Source organism: Lutjanus erythropterus, chromosome 8, assembly GCF_056507025.1.
Source record: "Lutjanus erythropterus isolate fLutEry1 chromosome 8, fLutEry1.hap2, whole genome shotgun sequence".
Taxonomy (NCBI): Eukaryota; Metazoa; Chordata; class Actinopteri; order Lutjaniformes; family Lutjanidae; genus Lutjanus; species Lutjanus erythropterus.
The window spans coordinates 24,269,956-24,290,753 of record NC_139324.1 but is presented as its reverse complement, the minus strand read 5'-3'; the positions used below and the strand labels follow the sequence as shown (position 1 = coordinate 24,290,753).

General features: G+C 39.1%; 2 protein-coding genes across 4 annotated transcripts in view; one reads left to right on the top strand and one right to left on the bottom strand.

Moving 5' to 3' along the window:
• Nucleotides 1–2,638, top strand: part of bcl9 (BCL9 transcription coactivator) — a 43,936-nt gene extending 41,298 nt beyond the window's left edge. For both annotated transcript variants that reach the window (XM_084724982.1, XM_084724983.1), the window contains exon 10: nucleotides 767–2,638. In XM_084724982.1, coding sequence (XP_084581108.1) covers nucleotides 767–1,806 — 1,040 coding nt within the window. In that variant the 3' untranslated portion in view covers nucleotides 1,807–2,638. The remainder of the gene's footprint in view (nucleotides 1–766) is intronic.
• Nucleotides 2,639–6,783: 4,145 nt separating this feature from the next.
• Nucleotides 6,784–16,694, bottom strand: acp6 (acid phosphatase 6, lysophosphatidic). 2 transcript variants are annotated; one of them, XM_084724980.1, is made up of 11 exons: nucleotides 16,535–16,694; nucleotides 14,216–14,435; nucleotides 13,976–14,104; nucleotides 12,507–12,637; nucleotides 12,287–12,366; nucleotides 12,114–12,201; nucleotides 11,809–11,941; nucleotides 8,647–8,747; nucleotides 7,695–7,787; nucleotides 7,434–7,599; nucleotides 6,784–7,345 (listed from the first exon to the last, which is right to left on the bottom strand). In XM_084724980.1, exons 2-11 carry the CDS (start codon nucleotides 14,426–14,428, stop codon nucleotides 7,211–7,213), a joined length of 1,269 nt encoding a protein of 422 aa, XP_084581106.1. In that variant the 5' UTR covers nucleotides 14,429–14,435; nucleotides 16,535–16,694; the 3' UTR covers nucleotides 6,784–7,210. The 2 variants fall into 2 exon arrangements, with proteins under 2 accessions (XP_084581106.1, XP_084581107.1); XM_084724981.1 differs by lacking the exon at nucleotides 16,535–16,694 and adding an exon at nucleotides 15,934–16,482.
• Nucleotides 16,695–20,798: the final 4,104 nt, after the last annotated feature.

Genomic DNA, 20,798 nt, shown 5'->3' with positions numbered 1-20,798 from the left:
TGTCACATCTGTGAAGGCGCCTTGATGCTGAAAGGTGTATACAGGTTTTGGAGCAACATACGCTGCCATCCAGATGTCTTTTTCAAAGACGTCCCTGCTTATTTCAAGAAGACAATGCCAAGACACATTGTACACGCGTTGCAACTGTGTGACTTCATAGTAAAAGAGTTCAGGTACTAGACTGACCTGCCTGCAGTTCAGACTTGTCTCCCATTGAGAATGTGTGGTGCATTATGAAGTGCAAAATACAATAACAGAGACCCCGGACTGTGAGCACCTGAAGTTGTATATCAAGCAAGAATGAGAAAGAATTTCACTTTCAAAACTTCAACAAGCGTTGAGTGTTCTTAAGAGACGGTGATGTAACACAGTGGTAAACTTGACCCTGTTCCAGCTTTTTTAGAACGTGTTACAGGCATGAAATCAGAATGAATGTATGTTTACAAAAAGCAATAAATTTAAATTTTATTACTGTTTATTATTATTATTCTTGTTGGGGGGTTGTTATTCCAAAACAAAGAAGCCAGCTCAAATGGATCTTCACAACCTGTTATTAAATATTGTGCCCTTTCCTGCAGTCCTGCTGTTTAAACTTCTGCACACTTTCCTGAGCTTTTCCATAATTTAAACATCCTAAAAATCATCTTAACTTGAACATTTAGCATGTAATCCATTCTGTTATTTACATTGCATTACCTCCAACACGCCAGTGACATCGGTGCAAACACTTTATATTCAATCGCTTCTTTTTGTCTCACACATGCAGGTATGTCAATGAATCACCAAGGCAATCCTCGTATGATGGGACCTGGAAATGCTGGACCCATGTCTGCCCTCAGCCCCCTTGGTATGAATCCAATGGGATCCCAGCCCCTCTCCCACGGTATGCCCCCACAGATGCCCTCTCCCAATGCCCCTAACATGGGCCCAGGCATGATGCCTCATGGCATGATGATACCACCAAATCCCCAAGACCCTGGTATGGGAAACCCTCAAATGATGCCGCAGGGACGCATGGGTTACCCCCACCGAGGCCAGGCATACCCTCTCACCCAGTCCCCTTCCCAGCAAGGCCCTTTCTCCCCGCACAACGGTCCTGGTCCCCAAGGATTCCCTGGCCATCCCATGGGCTTCCAGGGAGAGGGAGGGCCTATGGGAGGACGGATGGGGAACATGCCTCACGGGGCAGGGGGTGACGGGGGTATGTGCAAGCCCAACACCCCTGGAGGGCCGGAGTTCAACAACATGCAAGGTGGATTCAGCGACGCAGACCTTCATGAGGTGATGCGGCCGGGAGCGTCTGGCATTCCTGAGTTCGACCTGTCCCGGATAATCCCGTCAGAGAAGCCCAGCCAGACTCTGTCTTACTTCCCCCGAGGTGGAGGAGACAACCCCGGGGTAAAACCACCGCACCCCTCTGGCTTCCCCATGCAGGGCATGATGGGTGACGGTCCGCCGAGGATGGGGATGTCCATGCAGGGAATGGGGGGGATGCCAGGGGGCCCCGGTGGGGGAATGGGCCCCCAAGACATGCCAATGGGCAACCCCGGCCACAACTCAATGCGGCCACCGGGATTCATGGGCCAAGGCATGATGGGCCCCCAGCACCGGATGATGTCCCCTGGGGGTCCGGGAGGGATGATGCAGGGGAGGCAAATGGCCCACCCAGGCCCGGGCGGCTCACCTAATATGATGATGTCACTGCAGGGCATGGGCGGCCCCCCACAGCAGACAATGATGATGGGGGGTCAGATGAGGCCACGTGACATGGACATGGGGTTCAGTCCGGGCCCTGGAATGTTCTAATCCAACAGAAACCTTGTATCTAGAATGTTCTTGAACAGTACGCAAGGATGGAGTAAAGGTCATGGCGTGTGGCGAGTGTTCAGAAAACTCTGATGGACTCGAGTGAAGGAAGTATAATACAAGAGAGCGGATGTACCCTGAAACGAACAGAACGGAGCTAACCAGTCACCTAGTAATGTCCTGTGGGAACTATTCCAATGGAGACTCGGACATGGCCCAGCTTGGAGTACTTTTTGCCACAAGAACATTTTAATTTTGACTCCTGAACTTCAGAATGTATGGGATTGTTGTGCATCAATTTCGCAAAAAACTGTTCTTGTGTTTTTTGATTATCTGACTATAAAGATGACTTCGACATCAAAGAGGAATCAACCTAACAAAAGTCAGCGTGGAGATGCTACAGTATATGTCTACTTTTTTTCAAATTTAAAAACAAAATTTGTCACGAAAGTGGTATGGAACAAGAGAAAGGAATAAGAAGAATTTGTGCTTTGTGAAGACTTTAGTGGAACTCCATCTTGTCTCTCGCTCCATTGTTTTGACTGTTTCTGTACAGTATATACGTGTGAGAGTGCGTGCGCGTGACAGGCTGTATGTTTGTGTGGTATGTATGTATGTGTCTGTATGTATAGGCATTCTATCAGTGACCTCTCAACTCCTCTTACCCAACTTTCATTGGGGGGAGGAACGCCCCCTAAAAATACTGTACTGTTTACCATTGGTGGGCTATTCGAATTTTAGTCTATTTTAATTTCCTTTGTAACTCCAGTGTATAACAAACCAAACTATGACCTCATTAAGATAATAGTATTATTAAAAAAGCACAAACATGGACCGTCTGCAGAAAGCGTCTTCTTTCTCTATTTTTACCATTGAGAGCAACACATTAAAGTGTGAGGATCCTGGCAGCTTTGCAGCACAATGATTCAATCCCCAGTCCATTTCAACTTGTGGATGATATTTGACTTGGTGCTCCAAAACTTTCAGGACTCAAACTTTTTCGCCAGCGTGAATAATAACTGCTAATACCCAGATGTGCTATGTGTGTTCTTCTTGTTCCTGTTGTGTTCCTGTTTTGTTTTGACTCTCTTGTTGACTCTGGGTAATAATCATTCCCACAGCAATAATCCCCAAATGGTCAGCAGAATGGGACAGGAGTGGCCGAATGCCACAGCAGGTATGCCAGGTATTATAGAACTAGAGCTAGGTAGATCTGGTATAAAAAAAAAAAAACATTAGTAAGGCAGCAGGTGTGGTGTCCAGAGCAAGACACACAGAAATGTAAACACGTACTGCTTACCATCCAGTTGACTTCCTCTCTTTTCTCTATTGTATAAGCTTGTCATGTGTTTCTCCATTGGCTTTGGTGCAGAATAGCCTACCAGGGCTGTGGTGATGGACTACAAATAAAAGATATTGTTTTGGTATATACATGTTGTCTATGGAGTGTGTGTGTGCGCACATGTGTGTATCAGGGTTTCCATGGGTCCTTAAAGGAGAAATCTTTAATATATTAATTGTAATTTATCACAAAATGACCATAACGTCATCAGAGATTAAGGAAACATCCTACGTTGAAATTCTTGGTTCTCTGACATCAATGCTACAACTACAGTGTCCCCCTTTGTAATTTCTTTTCTAGGCCAATTTTAATTAGCTTATTTCTTGTTAATTAGAGTTGAAATTAATGCTCAATATTCGCTGAATGATTTAGTGTCTGTTTATGTGTAGTAAGAAATCAATAATCTTGTAGAAGGAGTAGATGTTTATAACTGTTAAACTGAGCAATAGGTTAATGGAGTCTGGCAGGCAGTCACTTCAAAGTCCAGAGTGTGTATGTTTGGAGAAGTGGGCTTTTGTTTTCAGGATAACGGGCGAACTTTACACTGACAGACAACTGACAGTTAGAAACAGCTTATCAACTTTGAACGTCCTCACTTGTTATTGTGAAATTTCAGTGTTGCATTCGTTTTGTGTCCTGCAGTGTTCCCGCGGCCTGGCTGAGCTTCCCAGAGTCTGAGGAGGAGAGGGCGGGGGAAATGCCTTGCCTCTACCATAGATCGTATATTAAATAAGGTTCAGCCTTTTTCATATACACTGTCCAAAGCCCCGACTCGCTATTTAGACTGCAGTAATCATTTTTGGACATGCAGTTTGCTACGTATTCCAACCCAATTATCTGAGTGTTAGAACTTAAAATGTCTTAAAGGGACCCAAAATCAAAAATGCAATTTTCTTCTCTTACATATAGTGCGATTTATCCATCTGGATTGTTTTGGTGTGAGTTATTGAGTTATGGTGATATCAGCCATAGAGCCTTCTGCCTTCTCTTGAATATAATAGGACCATATGGCACTTGGCTTCAGATGCTCAAAGCGCCTAAAATGCATTTGGGAAAAAAAAATCCAAAAATTATGACTCGGTTACTCAAAATGATCCAGACCTTGTTAGGAACAGTTTAATTTGAGAACCACTTACTTTCTTTGGTCAAATCTACCAGAACTACTTTCTTTCTGTGGTAGAGTCTCCTAGAACTATTTTGTTTCTGCAGCAGATTGTACTTTGTATTGTAGAATATATCATAGCTACTTTCTTTCTACAGTAGAATGTACTAGAACTACTTTCTGCAGTAGAATCTCCCAGAAAGTTTTTCTGCTAGAAACATCAAACTGCTCATAACAAGATCTGTGATTTATCTTCAGTAACCAGGTCATGATTTTTTGAAAGAGACTTTGCTGTTGTTCATGTTTTTTTTTTCTTAAAACCCCTAGCTAAGTTCCATTTTGTCCCATTATATTCAAGAGAAGGCAGACATCCCTACGATCGATATCTCCAAAACTCTCCAACTCACACCAAAAATATCTAGATGGATAAATAACACTACAGGCCAGGGGATAAAATATGTATTTTTAATTTAGGGGTGATCTGTCCCTTTTAAATATGATTTTTACAGGTTTAAATGGTCTAAATTTAAATGATTAAAACCTGCAGAAACCCTGGTGTTATGCGTTCGGTTGGCTCTCGACTGTTCACATCTAAGTCAGTTATGTAGACCAGGCAGTGTCGTCGTAATTGTACACGTCAAACTGGCTCACCAACATTTAGCTCAAACAAAGAGTGCAAGTCGGACCAAGAAGCAGCATTGCCGAGTTGACATTTTATCAGGAGCTACTTACTGAGAGCTATTTTCAGACGACATCACACTTCTAAAATAGATGCAAGCATGTTGATGCATTTGAACTCTACTAAACTAGTTGTGCCTGTCTAACCTGTGTGTTGGAAGTTTTACTTGGCTGGTAGAGACAGTACAGAGACCCTTATGTGACACAAGCCAAAGGAAAAAAAAATCTAATTGGTCAAAATCTTTATTTATGCCTCACCAATCCAAACCAAACCTTTACATTTTAAGCAGCAGGTCAGAGGAAACTCCCACTGATGAGGTACGATGTGTGTTATTGTAACACAGTATGGGCATGTATTCATGCATACATTATACTGTGGTCTGATACTACTAACAAATCCCCACAAGAAGGCAACCTAATGTTTCACTCTTCAAACATACTGCAGCAGAATCATTCACTTATTGCAGGTTTTAAGTGATTATGAAGACATTAATCTACACACTAATACACAATCCACTTTCTGCACTCCTGTGCAGCACGTGAAATACTTCGTATCCCCTGAGGAATGACGTGATTGAATATGAGATTTGATTGAACACAACCAAACTGGCAGAATAATTGCATCGGCAATTAAATACAGGCATTGATGCAAGGCTCAAAATTGACTTTTTTTCCTCAGTGTCCCCCAACTGTCCCAAATACACAGCTTTTACATAGCTTAATAGCTTTGATTCAGTGACTCGCATCACTGACTCTCCCTCTGGTCCATCATGGAAGTTCCCTACACTTGAAATCACCCCAGGTATTTGGCCACAATCGGTTTTCATTATTCTTTTAGTAACTGGTTGAGTTTCTGTTTCTGGTATATTTCTCTATAATCGGTAACTACATCACTGGTGTTCAAATTTGAAAAATATGAGTCATGGTGTTAAAATAGTATTAAGTGTTTACCATGATGTTCAAAGTGTATATACATTTCCATCGTCATATACCACACCTAACAAAATGACATATTCACTAACAGTAGAATTGTCCAAGACATCATCTTTGTGCCCTAGTTGCTATTTTTATTGTCCTCAGAACATCCTTACTTTTGAGCGCCGCACTGATGATTCCACATTGGTTAACCTTTAAGATGTCCATGTCCTAACATTAATGAACGGTCTAAACTCTTAAGGAAAAGATTGGTAATACTCTATATTTTTCTTTTCAACATATCCCCAAAACAGCAAAGCCAATGATGAATTTATTAGAGCTGCAGCTATTAATTGATTAGCTGTCAACTATTAAATTAATCATCAACTATTTTGATAATCTGAATGAATTGTTTTGAGTATTTTTTTTTTAAGAAAAAGAAATGTCTGATTTTAACTTCTCAAATGTGAATAGTTTCTGGTTTCTTTATTCCTCTATGAAAGTAAACTGAATGTCTTTGGGTTGTGGACAAAACAAGACAACTGGGAAACACTGATCAAGATTTTTCATAATTCTCTGTCATTTTATGGATCAAACAACTAATCAATTAATAGAAGAAATGATTGACAGATTAATAAAATAACTGTTAGTTGCAGCCATAGATTCATCCTACTCACAAGTGTTGCCTGTGTAGGAAATTCCTCATATATTTTATTCCTTATTGGCATTAAGACTATTGAAAATACTCACAGGAGTCGCACCATTTCATTGGGTGACATGCCATGAACATGGGCACAGTCCCGGTGCTCACTAGAGGACCAAATTTGTATCATTCACAGTTAAAAACAGTCCCCAACAAATGAACAATTTACTGCTGTTCGATTATTGTTTGTGAAAACTAGTGTCCAGTTGTTTTAGGGAATTGCTTAGACTTTTTAAAAAAATAAACTGTGTATTTGTCACCTGTTTTCAAAGGTTTATGAAGGTATGAGACAGGCAGACATTGTTGGTCTAAAGTTTGAAAATAAGAAATACACAGAATAACGCCAGCCTTGTGCATGCAAATAGATATCTATGCACTGAGCATCTGATATCAGACATACACTTTATAGCAAAGTTGTTCAAAAAACACTTAATCACACAATATGCAATAATCATTAAAGTAAATGACCTGTGGGGAACAATTTGCTGCCATGATTACATGAACATGAGGAATTAAGAAACTGAAAGAAAGTTTCCCCTGGTGTTGTCCAGCAATGAGGTATGATGACTGAGTGTGGCTGGATGGAGTGAGAAATGAGGACGTTAAAAACATGAGATGCAGTAACTGTCGGAGTGTGATGTCACTGTGTTCAGAAGTGAAGGTTTCAGGGTTCGGTCAAGCCGTTGGTGTTGTTACAGAGTGACTGGTAGAGTTCAGAGCTCAGTGAGTATGCTGAGAGGGTCCGTTTGAACTCCTCCAGGGGGCAGTAGACTCCACTACAACCTTGTATAAGTTGATCCTACAGAAAGACAAGCAACGCAGAGTAAAACATGAGCAATAAAAATGAAAAAGCTTGTCAAATAAATGTAGACGCTCTCAGCTCCTACCTGGCCTATGTATGACACTTTGACGAAGGCCTCTTTGGTCTGCCGGTGTTGGTGCAGCTCCAGAGTGATATCGGCGGCATACGGTGGCCATCTCATGTCAAAAATACCCAGAGCCATCAGACAGGGAATCAGAGTGGTGTCGTGTGCAGAGTACAGAAACAGTTTCCTGTTTAAGAGAGAGCTTTTACAGTAAAGCAGTTTAAGACCAAACACAATCAGGTTTGTGTAACAAATAGGTGTGTCCATCCCAATGTGTCCAACCTGTTTGGCTCTGACAAGGTGCCCTGTAGTTTATCCTCAATGTTGGCTAACAGTATGTGCAGGAGGGGTCCAACACACAGCTGCAGGTTCTCCCTGCCAAAGACACAGCAAAAGAATTAAAGGGATAGTTAGGATCATTTCTTGTGGGATTTTGATTATGTACTTATCCATAATCAGTGTATTAGCTACAGTAGATGCCTGTTAAGAAGCAGCGGTGAAGCAGCATGGAAGCTAATCAGTGGACTGCTGTGGACGGGGTCAGTTAATATCAGTTTAAGGTAGTTGCACTATATTAAGAATATTTTCACTGCTTTACTTTGCCATCAGACAGCCTTTTCTGACAAGAAACTGCTGTTATCTAACCCAAATAGCTCTCCAAACCAAACAAACTCCTTTGACAAAATCAATAACTTTACCTCACAGTATACAGAAACTGCTGGTCTACCGCTGCCTCGATCTGTTAGTTTGTTTGTATTATTGTGGGGCTTTGTTGAATCCAAACTATTTCTTTAAAACACTGAAGTCACACAATAATACAAGCAAACTAAATCCAGTAGACTAGCAACTCCTATGATCTGCTGGGTAAAAATACTGATTTTGTCTTTGGAGTTTGGTAGGTTTTCCTGTGAGAAAAGGCTGTCTGATCCCAAGGTAAAGCAGTGGAAATATTCTAAATATAATGTACATTTAAACTCAAATGAAATATTTTTACTTTTATAGATTTTTATATATTAATATTTTTATTTTTACTTTTGTTCGTCCCTGTCTACAGCAGTACATTGCTTAGCTTCTGAGCTGCTACTCCTCTCTGCCTCACTGACGGCCATCTACTATAAATAAGAGCATCATACAACCCCACATCAAATAATCCTAGCTATCCCTTTAAAGCTGGTCTGTTCAAAACAACATGGTTAGTTAAAGCGCTTCATTTGCCGACTTCGTTTAATCTAACCTCTTGCTGGGTTCGTACACATGGCAGATCATGTCCACAGCTCTCTGCTCCACTTTATTCCTCCAGGTGTCCAGCACTGGTGGGCAGGGCAGGCCATGCGTCTGTTAATGTGGAGACTTGACACAGTCAGTAGCAGAAAAAAAAAAATGAAGGAAAAAAAAAACAAGAACAGTCAGTATCAGCAACACAAAACCTCAAAAGGAAACTTCTAGTATGGCTGAAGGTTTTGCTCAGTTTTATTCAAGGAAACTGAATAAAGAGGATTATTCCACCATAAACCAACATTCTATGGTGCTGCTTCTATTGAAGCCTGTGGGAGATGCAGGGAGAAGCACATTAAAACCCTACATATCTACTTTGTATGACCTCTGATTCAGAAATGCCTCAAACAAATGAAGCAGCACATTTCAGAGAACAGCACACTGACTGATTATTCCAAATATACACAGTCAATTATTTGCTGTTGGTCTCCAAATAGAATCCAAAGATGATTATAGGCATACTTTATAGTAGTGATGTGCAGATGGCCATATGGATAAATCATCCACCCGATTGCATTATTTTCTCAAATTGTAGGCTATATTAGTTTTGAAATTATGTGATCTGGCACAAATTTTCTAGGTGATTTTTTTTCTCTAAGTTGTATTGATGTATGAGTGTTTTCTTTAACAATTTCCTTTAATGATTAGAGAGAGGATGCTTTCAGTAATTGTAAACATTTCAGTGTGTGCAGTCTTGTCACTACAGCAAATATTGTCAATAATTAAACATCAGAACAAAACAAACAAAAAACATTTAAAAAAAATTGCATTATTTTTTCTCTCTTCCTTCAGTTTTGATCCAGAGGCTGTTTTACCATGATTGACAGGGCTAATAATAGCTAATGTTATACATAATATACATTATGCCTTTTGTTTTAAGGGTTAAAGCAACTGATAATAAAAGGATGTTTGTACACATTTCATTTGTTTTGTCATTGTTTATCTGATATTCCCAAGACTTTAGCTATTATTAGCTCTGTCAATCATGCTAAAGCAGACTTAGATTAAAATAAAAAGAACGGAAGGAATATTACCGATTTTGATAACAATATTTATACATCGTCAGCTCAATATTTTCAAGTGACACTCACCCTTGCAACTTTTTAAAAATCTGTCACGGTGAACATTTTAATTTCACTCACCATGAGCCCTGTAACATATGCCTAAACTAAACACTGGATACTATTTGGAGACCAACAGCAAATAAATGAATGTGCACATTTGGGAAAAAAAAACAAGTATGTTATTCTCTGAAGTTGCTTTCCTTTGTTAAAGGCATTTCTCCACCAGCACCAAACAGAACTGGCACCAAAGTCTGGAACCAAGCAGAGTACAGAATATTAGTTTTATGATGATTTATGATGATAATGATCATTCCTTCTTTTTAAGTTTGCTTGATTTTATTATAACAATCTTACCATGTTTCCCTTCATCATAGTTATTTTCTCTAGTGCTGTCTATTAGGGCAACTTAGAGTAAAGGGGTCAATTTTAGGCTGTGAAAATAAAGTCTGTTTTGGTGGATGAGAGCAGAACTGACTCAACAGTGTGTGGCCGTAATTTGTCTGTTAGTTTGAATGAATTGCAACTGACACCAGGTGATAAGAGCATTAGCAGTGATAATGTTAGGTAGGGTTCAGTATTTGGCTTTGGTGGTGATAAAAAGAAAATTCAACAAAGCCCAATAAAGACACCCCTCTGGCCTTGTTTCAGATCTATTAGTGGCCCCAGTGTGCACATTTAAAAGATGGTTATATGAACATCTATGAAAAATGCCCCTCTTAAGTCTGGTATTACTCTACTCTTTCAACTACGCAAAAAAATGACTCCAAGTCTCTAATCCGGTAATGAACTTCTTTCAATGACTGAATTAGAAGTCTTTAGAGTTGCTATTTATGCAATTATGATTTCAATGGGCACTTATTTTAAAGCCTCAGGAAATTTGACCTTAAATAGTAAAAACGCACGTATGCTATCAAAGCTGAGTGTCTCATAAAGCATCTTACAAAATAAATATTAATGAATATTGTTAATTATTAGAAAACCTATTTCAAAAACAGCTTATTCCTCCATTACACAAATAGACCATTTCTCAAGACTGTGTGGGTGTGGTAGATCATGTTTGATTGACATCTCGCAAAGCAGCACTGGTATGGAACCTAAGAAATCTACTGCTGTAAATGGGGGCAGCAGTAAAATGTATTTTAGCCTCCTAAAAAAAAAGGACCACCTAGAAAAAAAATCCATATCAGTGTAACGTATTACTGCACACTAGAGTTAGAATATTTTCTCTACTTTACTTTGCCATTTATGCTCTCTGTTTATGCTATGACATAAACAGCTATTTTTACCTGCAGGACACAGGAGTTGCTGGACTACCGCTGCCTTGATCTGTTAGTTTGTTTGTGTTATTGTGTTACAGTGGTAGACCAGCAAGTACTGTGTTCTGTGAGGTAAAATTAGTTTTTATCAAAGGGGTTTGGGTTGGTATAGCAGCTTATGTTCTCCATAGTTATGTTGGCTCAGATACATTAAGTAGGAGCAGAGAGGTTTTGTTGCACCTGTAGGATTGGTTTGTAGAACTAACTGCATAATATTCATAACAAATGTTTGAGTACAATCCAAATTCTATGAAAGCTTGTTTTATTCACTTAAGAAATTAAAAAAAGACTCATTTATCATGCAAAAATAAATTTGGCTCTGTCACCAAGCCCAAACTCAATTTTCTTTTTATATGAAATATTAAAAATGAAACCAATTTTTTATATGAAAATGTATGTAATTAATTAAAATTAGACAACAGCATTTTTTTCAAGTGAATGCAACCAGGCTCTGAACAATTCAAGCCCAATATAAGGGTACAAAAACTTAAATTACTTTAAATGGCTTTAAAATATAAGTACATACTATCAATGTTCAAACTCAAAGCAGGCTGAATGTTATTTTTGCTTGTTAATCTCTAGAAACTTGACGAACTCTGTTAGAGTTTCATCTTACATAACTAGCAGCTTGCTCGGTTGGCGCCTCCGGCCAGGCTCAGTCTTGATAATAATGGTATGTATTCTGATAGCTTGTGGTGAGACCTAATAAAAGTCATATGAATCATGATGTGGCGGTGTCACCTCTCTGGCAACCATGTCGTCCCTAATGAGGATGAAGTCGATGTGCTGGTGAGCAGCGATGCCCAGTGCATTCTGGATGCTCTGCAGGTCTGCTGCAATGTCTGGCAGAGTGGACGACTCTGCCCAGCGGTGGCTGCACAGAACACACACAGTGTCAGCCATGAAACACAGACACACCATGACAACCTGTCAGAGGTGTCTCAGCTCAGCTTATAATTTTGCACAACACATTATTCAAGACTCCAGTTTTAGGTAGCAAGTGCATGGGATGTTTGAGGCCTGGTATGAAAATACCTTCTACTTACCTGCCAAGGATTTTGAGCACCTTGCATCCGTGGTAGTTAGGATACAGGATTTCAGATTCTGCTTCCGTTGTTAATATAGGCACAATTTCTTCAAGTGGAACGGAAAATTACAAAAAACAGATGAGACAAGATCCACAGTAGAATAAGTAACATCAAGTGGATTTCCACCCTACCTTTTTGTTTCTGCTGGAAGAGTCCTGCTACCAGGCACTTGGCAGATTCAATGGTCCTCACAATGTTAGTGGAGCGCACACTAAAAATGGAAAAAATAGGTCATGGAAGGCAGCCAACTTGAAAATAGTAAAACATTTAGGCTGGAATCCTTTGTACTCCACTCATAAACCCAATGTATTAAAGGTGTAGAGACCAGGAAAGAATTTGTCCAACACTTACTAGACCTCGGCGGGGCTAAAGGTGGAGCTGAGGAAATGACGCTCTTCAATGTATCTCCTCCTCAGCCTCTTGCCCAGCTCATACAGCTGCTGCATGCCCACTGTGGTCAGCTGACCGGGGTACGTGCCACCCTGCGAAAAAACAGGATCAAGTTTTAGACACACACCTGCAATGGCATGCAGGAATTCACAGCGAATGTGGTACAAGGATGGCAGGAGTCCATATTGTGGGATTTAGTTTTTGGAGCTAAATCCAGTGCAGTAAACCTCTTTAGCAAAGTAGCTAACTCAGCACAGGAAACTATCATTTCCATTGGACACTGTGGCTTGCAAAAAGTACACAATATCTCGGTGGGAAGGTATACACACAGTTCAGCAGTATTACAGAGAGAAGGGGAATGAATGAACCCACTTAAATGTCATCTGTATGGCTTAATAATGAACCCTAGTGGCCACTAGAGGGAGAAAGGCTAACTGAATGAGGTACGTTCAGAGTCTACAACAGGCCTATTAAATTACTTTTTTGAAAAAAAAGTAGTGAGGGGCTGGACATTTATATTCCCATGTCTGACCTGTAAAGTTAGAAATTTGAATGTGCAAGGAAAAAAGGGTCGGAACCACTGCTCGAGCCTTATAAAATAATGATCTTAATGATCAAACACCCATGAACTTTCAGTTCATAGGTGGTGTTCATTTTATTCCATTTTCTGTTACAGTCATTGCTACAACAACCTCCCAGCACCAATAATCAGCATAATAATAAAATGATCATCTTCTATTAAACACCCACAAACATAGATTAATAGACCGTTATTTACAGCTACCACAAGGAGTTTTTAACTGGTAATGAAACAGTGAATATTAAATATTAAAAATTTTATTTTTGATGTTTTTTTTTGTGGTTATTACAGTGGAAACCCTACCACTTTTGTCCATAGGCACCTCCAAAATTAGCACAATACAAAAGTTCCTTTTAATAGCTTAAAAAAAAAAAAAATCTCAATTATGTACTTTTTTCATCTTTATAAGATTGAGGTTGTTAAAGGGCCTGATTCAGCCTGTGGTCCGCCAATTGAATAGGCTTGGTCTATAAAACACTTGTCACAACTTGATGACACACAGGTAATTGTATAACATCTTTAACAACTGTCATTTACCAAAGCACATATTAACTTGTCAGAGCAGAATAAAACCAGATGTAACAACACTACTGTTGTTCCAGTTTCTAAGTATACTGTGTCAGATTGCACAATGTCAGGGCCCTGACAAAGGCACTCCTACATGGGACAACATTTTGTTTCTAATTACACCTGTGCCTTTCCAGCTACGACATGTCTAAATGTCTGCCAAGAAAATTTATAGGCCTCTTACCAGGAGGGAATCAACTACACAGGTTGCTGCCCCTGAATTTGATCCTTGAGCCCTTATCTTGTCTGACTGCATTCAACACCACAAAACACACCTACTCACGGTCAGTACGCTTTTCCGATAGCTGTCTTCTACAGGAGCCGGGGGCTTGGGGCCACCTTGAAGATCTGTCACCACATAGTTGATGTGGGTGTGTGCTGGAGGCTCCAACAGTGTTGGCACCCACTGGGCCTTTGATGAGACAAACGTGCCCAGACAAAGAATCGAATTGTCATTATATACAGATACTATGTGACACTTCATCTTTTAGAGACACAAGAAGTAAGCAACTTGATGATTTACCTCCATCACATCAGGTATTGACTTCAGCGGCGTTCGAGCACCATGCCGGAACAGAACTTGGACCAATTTGAGTTCATAGGGAGAACTGGGATTTGTGTCAGCAGAGGTGCAACTGGAAGCAACCTGGTCTGAATCAGTTTTCTTTTGTGACCACAGCAGTGAACCGAAAGCCATCGAACCTAAGACACTCGCTTTGGTCCAAAGACTCCTCATGGCTGCGCTGTGAACAAAACAGACCAACTGGTTTTAGTGTGTCTGGATTAACTACACATGTAGTAAAGTTCATAATAAGAGGACAATCAAGATCAACTCTTATCATAACGACAGTGATGTTAACAGAAATGATTTTGCTGGTGGCATTCAGAAAGGTTTTTGGACTGCTTAATGTTAATGAGCTGAAACACACAGGCCCAAGCTTCCTTTGCATTATTACAGCCACTAATGATTAGCTTCAAGATCAATGAATCTAAAAATTATTTCTAAATTAAAGAAGTGATTGTTTGATCTGTAAAATATCTGGAAAAAGGGGGGAAAAAAACACAACAACTTCCTAAAGAGCCATTTGACGGATTCATAATGCTTGTTTGGTCTGACCAAACTCAAGTTATGGAATAAATGTAATTCTAATCAGTTAAAGTTCAATATAAAAAAAATCTGTAATTAAATTACAATTAGTAATCAAAATGTTGGTGATTACTTCAAATATTCCTTTCGGTATGCCTGGGGGAGATCTGCACTTTACTGAATGCACTTTTCTTGCTTTGCACGTGATGGCTCAAACAATGAAAGACTGTTTAAAAGTTATGAAAACTATGACAACTCATCAATTTTAGCCAGCAAGCCATGTGCAAGTTATTATTGTGCAAATTGTAGACAATTGCACTCACACACGTGCTAAAATATGTGCAGTTTGCTTGAGTGAATGAGGAATTCAAATCTGTTTTGAACAACAAACTCATTGTGTAGAGATCTGAACTTATTGTTTCGGAAAAAAAAAAAATCATTCTCAAGAATTGAGCAAAAACACTAAACATTTTGGCTCTCTTTTCATCTGTACTATAATTATGCAGTCTTTTTCATTGTTTACAATAGAGTAAAAAAACATCCAAGTGACATCAGGAGTTATCATTCAGTCACAATAAAGAGAACACGATATACATATTGAAACAAAACACCAGGGAACAACATAACAATTACAAATCCGGGGGGTATTATTCACTCATACAAATTCATTAAATGAGTGCACAGATATATTGTCCTGATAGCCTTCTTGTTTTTGGAGGAGAAAAAAGTTTTTATATTTAGCTTGGTTTCACTTTCAAATATAACCTTCTATAACTGCATATGGTAAATACAGGTATAGAATAATTAAATCTGTATTTCTTTTATTTTATTGCCATTAAATTTACTGAAACAAACAAACAAAAAGATCTCTAAGCACATCATATCCAAGCAATCTTTCCAATAACAAATCTGCTCAAGTCCTTTCATTGTCTTTTGTTGCAGCGTAAAAACAAATGAACACAAAATCAACATACAGCTTCTTAAGTGAGTGAAATAAATCCCGACAGGATGATGCACGAACAAAACAAACAAACAAAACAAACCCCCACAAGAACAACACTACAAATAAAACATGAAGGAAGATAAAACAAAAACAAACAAACAAACAAACAAAAAACCTTACCAACACTGATTATGTAAATTAAGCTACTAACCTTCGTTAACCGATAAAATTAAACTTCCTGGTTAAGTCCAGGGATGCCGAGGATGATGATGCAGTAGGACTAACGTTAACTAAGTCTAATAATGAGGTGAAGTGAGCACCTGCACGGGGTCGATAAACAAGCAAACCCTCAAATCTTGATCATATTTTATGTTAACAGTTATATAACCTTGGTAAAGTTAGTTAGATAACGGCTAACAAACGGGACGCCCACACAGCTGTAACACCGGCCGCTGTAACGAGCTTCTCGGGGGGCGGAACGACTTTTCTACTCATCTTTCCTCAATCGTGACACGCATTAGCTTTAACTTCATATATCTTCATTATGTAATAAAAAACCCCACAAATACTGCGAGATTAGGACCGTTCAGACGACGGATAAAAGCCGAGTTAGCCAACAAACATTGCTTCACCCGTTTCAACACAAACTCGTCGCTAACTGAAGCACGTTAAGAAAACATCTCCTGGCACAATGCTAACGTTAACTCTTTCACAACTGTTAGCTAGTTGCAACACGACATGATAACACGAAGTTTAACCTCGACCTCAACAGCCAGCCTAGCTAACCGCTGAACAAACGCATAACTACTTACTTTAAAAGACAAAGTTTTTTTTTTCTGCCCTTCGGGATAGAAAACACAGCAGCGTTAAATGATAAATTCACTTGTCATTCGGCAGCTGTAGCTACCGGTTAAAGCCCGAGGAGATGTCGGGAACTGTAGGGCAGCAGATACCACTGTACTGTAAAAGTGAAGGAGACGGCTACGAAGGTAAAACTACACTTCCCGACACCCACATTAGAGTCTGGCCTTTCTTCTTCTTCTGTGAAAAGATGTTGCGGTAGGGCAGATGCCTCCAAGTGCGCTGCTGCCCTCTACAGGACTTTGCGTCACAGTGCATCCAGTATTAAAGTTTGTTATCCCAAACAGGCTGCAAGAGAGACGAATCTGCTCACTGTTAGGCTCAAAATTAACAGTTAGTTTATCTTTTAGGACATTCTCTTCCTCAGGCAAGTGGCAAAGACAAAAACATTTCCTGTAGAGGCTTTAAAGGGATAGTTCACCCAAAAATGAAAATTCAGTCATTATCATTACTCATCATCATGCTGATTGAAGGTCAGGTTTAGTTTTTTAGTCCACAAAACACTGTTGGATTTTCTCAGGAAAACAGCTTTGTAGAATCTTCCAAACACCATAAAATGCCTCCATACTGCATATCTGGTCTAATCCAAGCCTTCTAAAGCCCCAACATGCTGTTTACTTGTGTATGCACACCGTCACACCACAAACATCCATTTCAGATGGTGCGTACGTGAACTGCACTTGAACGTGGCTCCAAGCTAAGGATCTACAGTGAACATTTAGACTAAAAACATGATGTTTTTCACATCAGCTTGGCATGTCAAGGCTTTGGGAGACTTGGATTATGCCAGGCAAGCAATAAGGAGGCTTTTTATGCTTTTTTGTTTGTTTGTTTTGTTTTTTTCCATTTTAAAGCTGGTCACCATTCACTTCAGTTGTTTGGGAGATTCTGCAGCACTGTTTTCCTACGAAACTCACACAGTGTTTTGTGGACTAAAAAACTAAAACCGACCTTCAGTCATCATGAGAGTGAGTGATAGGTGGTAATAACTGAATTTTCATTTTTGGGTGAACTATCCCTTTAATCAACTCCAATCACTATCACATGGATACTCAAATTGCTCTGCCCAGGAGCTGCTTTTGCAAGATGACAGGAGGCCAGTGGCCATGTAATTAGACAAAGATAAAATTGATAAACATTAAAAAGGCTCATAACTCATCTTTCATCTTATCTCTAACTAACTTACGAACTAACTTGTTGTAAAGTTTGGCTGATAAATCAGATATTTTACTGTACTTAATAACTGCAACTTAATTTTAGTTGTAAATGCTGTAGTAACATTTTGAAAAGTGTATAAAACATTACATAGCTGTAAGTGCTTCCATCACACAAACACTAAAATGTTGGAATGGTTCCTACCAGAGACATGATGAACAGCATATTTATGGTCTTTTAGTATGAAATACACATAGAATTATTCCCATTTCTTTAGCTAACAGTTGTCTTTCACTGCAGACCTCACTGTTTGGTCCCTCTGAACTTTGCACAGCCTGAAAGACCAGCTAACAAAGATCATCCTTCTCTCTTATGAACATCCTAATTTATTCCATCATACAAAACTGGTATATCTGTGAATCAATTCCATTATGAATTAGAAAATGGTCAGAGGGCCGCCTTGCAGCATTCAGGGGCCAGATTTGACCCGTGAGTAAAGTATCACTGCACTATTATCTGCTGATGAGCAAGCAGTAGGGACACAAGACAAACACAACAAGATGGCAATCACAGCACTCCAGCAAAAGTCTTGTTTGCAATTAATTTTCAGACAGTTGACACAGAGAGTAAAATATAAATGTGAACAGGCAGGCCGAATAGCCTGAAAGCTAATCACAAAATTCCCATCTTCATTTTGCTGCTTACATGCGAGGACAATTTTAATGAAGTAAATTATCTGAATATTTCTGTTTTTATCTGAGAAGCACATTCCACCTCAGACGGTTATCTCGTTTACATTTTTAAATAAATAAAGAGAACAGACAACAACAAATATCCCGTGCATGAAAACATTACCTCAGCTCTGCCAGTGGGTGATTTACAGAAAAGATTTTATTGAAAAGCAAAATGGAGTCGTCATCCAGGGTAAAAAAAAAAATATGCCGTATATGGTGTAATGTGATACAGTGACGATGAAATGAGGGAGAGGAGAATCTGATCAGCAACCAACAAACAAAATGGCAGCATCTACGGCAGCTTTCAACTCAGTCTCAGCTTGTGACAGACTAAGTTGGATATTGGCGCTCAGCTTCTTGGCAGAGATGGCGAGACAGTCTTTTTGTGTGTGTGTGTGTGTGTCTGTGTGTGTGTAAATACTGTACATCTTCCACAGTCTGTCTCCTGCAGGTCCTTTGTGGCGAGCACAGACTGAAAAAATGCAAATGGTAACAAGATACTGATGTAAAAATGCCAAAAAAAAAAACCTTTGTCCATGTGTGATTTTCATCACTGTTCAGCTGGTTATTACACCTCCTCTTCTTCATGTCCTCTTATATTTTAGTTTACAGCTTTTCTGTGTTAACCAAGAGGTTTCTAATATGATGTAATTTGATCTACATGTAAATTCTCTCTGGTTTCCCGAGCTCAGCTCAGTCTGCGCATCTACATTTACTATATCCTTTAGTAACATACGTACATACATCTGGGTCGATTAGCATTTGACCCTTTATTAGACCCTTAGTAGACTTTAATAAAAGCTAATTAGGGACGCATTTAAACAGTACTGTACTGAAAAACTAAAGTGAAAACATCTATCTGCTAATTCTACACAGATGTCTGCTTCTTTGATCAAATCACATTCTCTGCCTACAGTATTACAACACGTCTCTGCAGTCACCTTCATAATTTTGGTCTTAACTGGGTAGATCTGGTTCACATATAGTTTTCAAATGGGAAAGTAACAGACATGTGATTTCACTTTAGTTCGCAGTATAGTTCTGTTGGACTGTATCCTTAATTACCCTCTAATAAAGTTTAAAAAGGGCCTAACAGTGGAGAATTATACTCTTTAGTTTACAGTACAGCTCTCGATATATTATTTCTATTTTTTGTCTAATTTGATATGAAATATGACTTGTTACATCTTATTAGTTTGCTGTTAGGTGTATGGTGTCTTATGAGGGTATACCTACTGTCTAATAAAGAACATTATTTCAAATTTTTGTCTAATCTGATACAAAATACGCCTTGTTACGTCTTATTCGTGTACTGTGAAATAAAGTGCATCTGCCAAAATCTGCATCTGTTGACGTGTCAGAAAGATCTATGAAGACCGTGAAATAATCACACACCTTGCGGACAATGGAGCAGATTGTACAGTTGATGATTTATTAATCCATGATAAGTTAATGATGACATTTATTGCATAAAGGTCTGTGTTGAAGAACCAAAAGCTGCAGTGGTTATACAGCCGGCTGAATGTTTGCTGTCGGGAAACGTGGATTCAATTTTAAACCTCCCAGTGGCAGGCAATGTCCATTTACAAACTGCTGTCAAAAACCAACCTGTAAAATTATTCTGCATATCAATAAGAACAAGACAACAGAAATGAAATAAAATACATTCAAAGACATCAACCGAAACATACATTGCAGGGGAACAAATTCACTATTTACACAATAATAGCTCCAAGGAGAGAAACTGAAAAACGTTAAGTGCAATGTTGCCACCCAGTGGCTGGATCTCCTCATAACAGCATCCAAGCAGGACCTCTTCTTTTTAACTTCTAACTTGAATCCCCCTTTAAAAGGAAAATCCTGAAACACATTTTCTCATCACTTATGCACACAAAGGCCTCTGTCAAATATATAACTGATGAACACAGATTTACTCACACTGTTTTAGATTGTAAAGCAATTATTCTTAAGTTACATTTTTTTTGTTTGCTGACCTGCGAGGTGTAGTGCAATCAGGTTGGCAAGTCAACAGATGGCTTAATTTAAACTTACAGTCTTTGCCATGGCTTTTGGAAAAAAAATATATGAAACATATTACATGGAGACAGAGATATTTATACACTTCTTAAGGCACTTTACCTTGTTTTACTGAAAATGTGCCCCACAAAAACATCCAATTTATATATCGGCAAGCTTCACAGTTTATTGCATATTAAAGGGATAGTCTGGATGATTTGAAACAGAGTTGTATGAGGTACTTATCAACAGTCTGTGTATTAACAACTGTAGATGGAGGTCCTCCAGTTTGGAGAGGCAGCAGCACTGA

What these genes read in the sequence shown, in the direction of transcription:
- acp6 (XM_084724980.1), bottom strand. Translation starts at nt 14,428, where the DNA reads ATGAGGAGTCTTTGGACCAAAGCGAGTGTCTTAGGTTCGATGGCTTTC. An exon ending in CAATACCTGATGTGATGGAG is followed by an intron (nt 14,105 to 14,215) that starts GTAAATCATCAA and finishes GTCTCATCAAAG; the next exon opens with GCCCAGTGGGTGCCAACACT. An exon ending in ACCTTGTCAGAGCCAAACAG is followed by an intron (nt 7,600 to 7,694) that starts GTTGGACACATT and finishes TCTCTTAAACAG; the next exon opens with GAAACTGTTTCTGTACTCTG.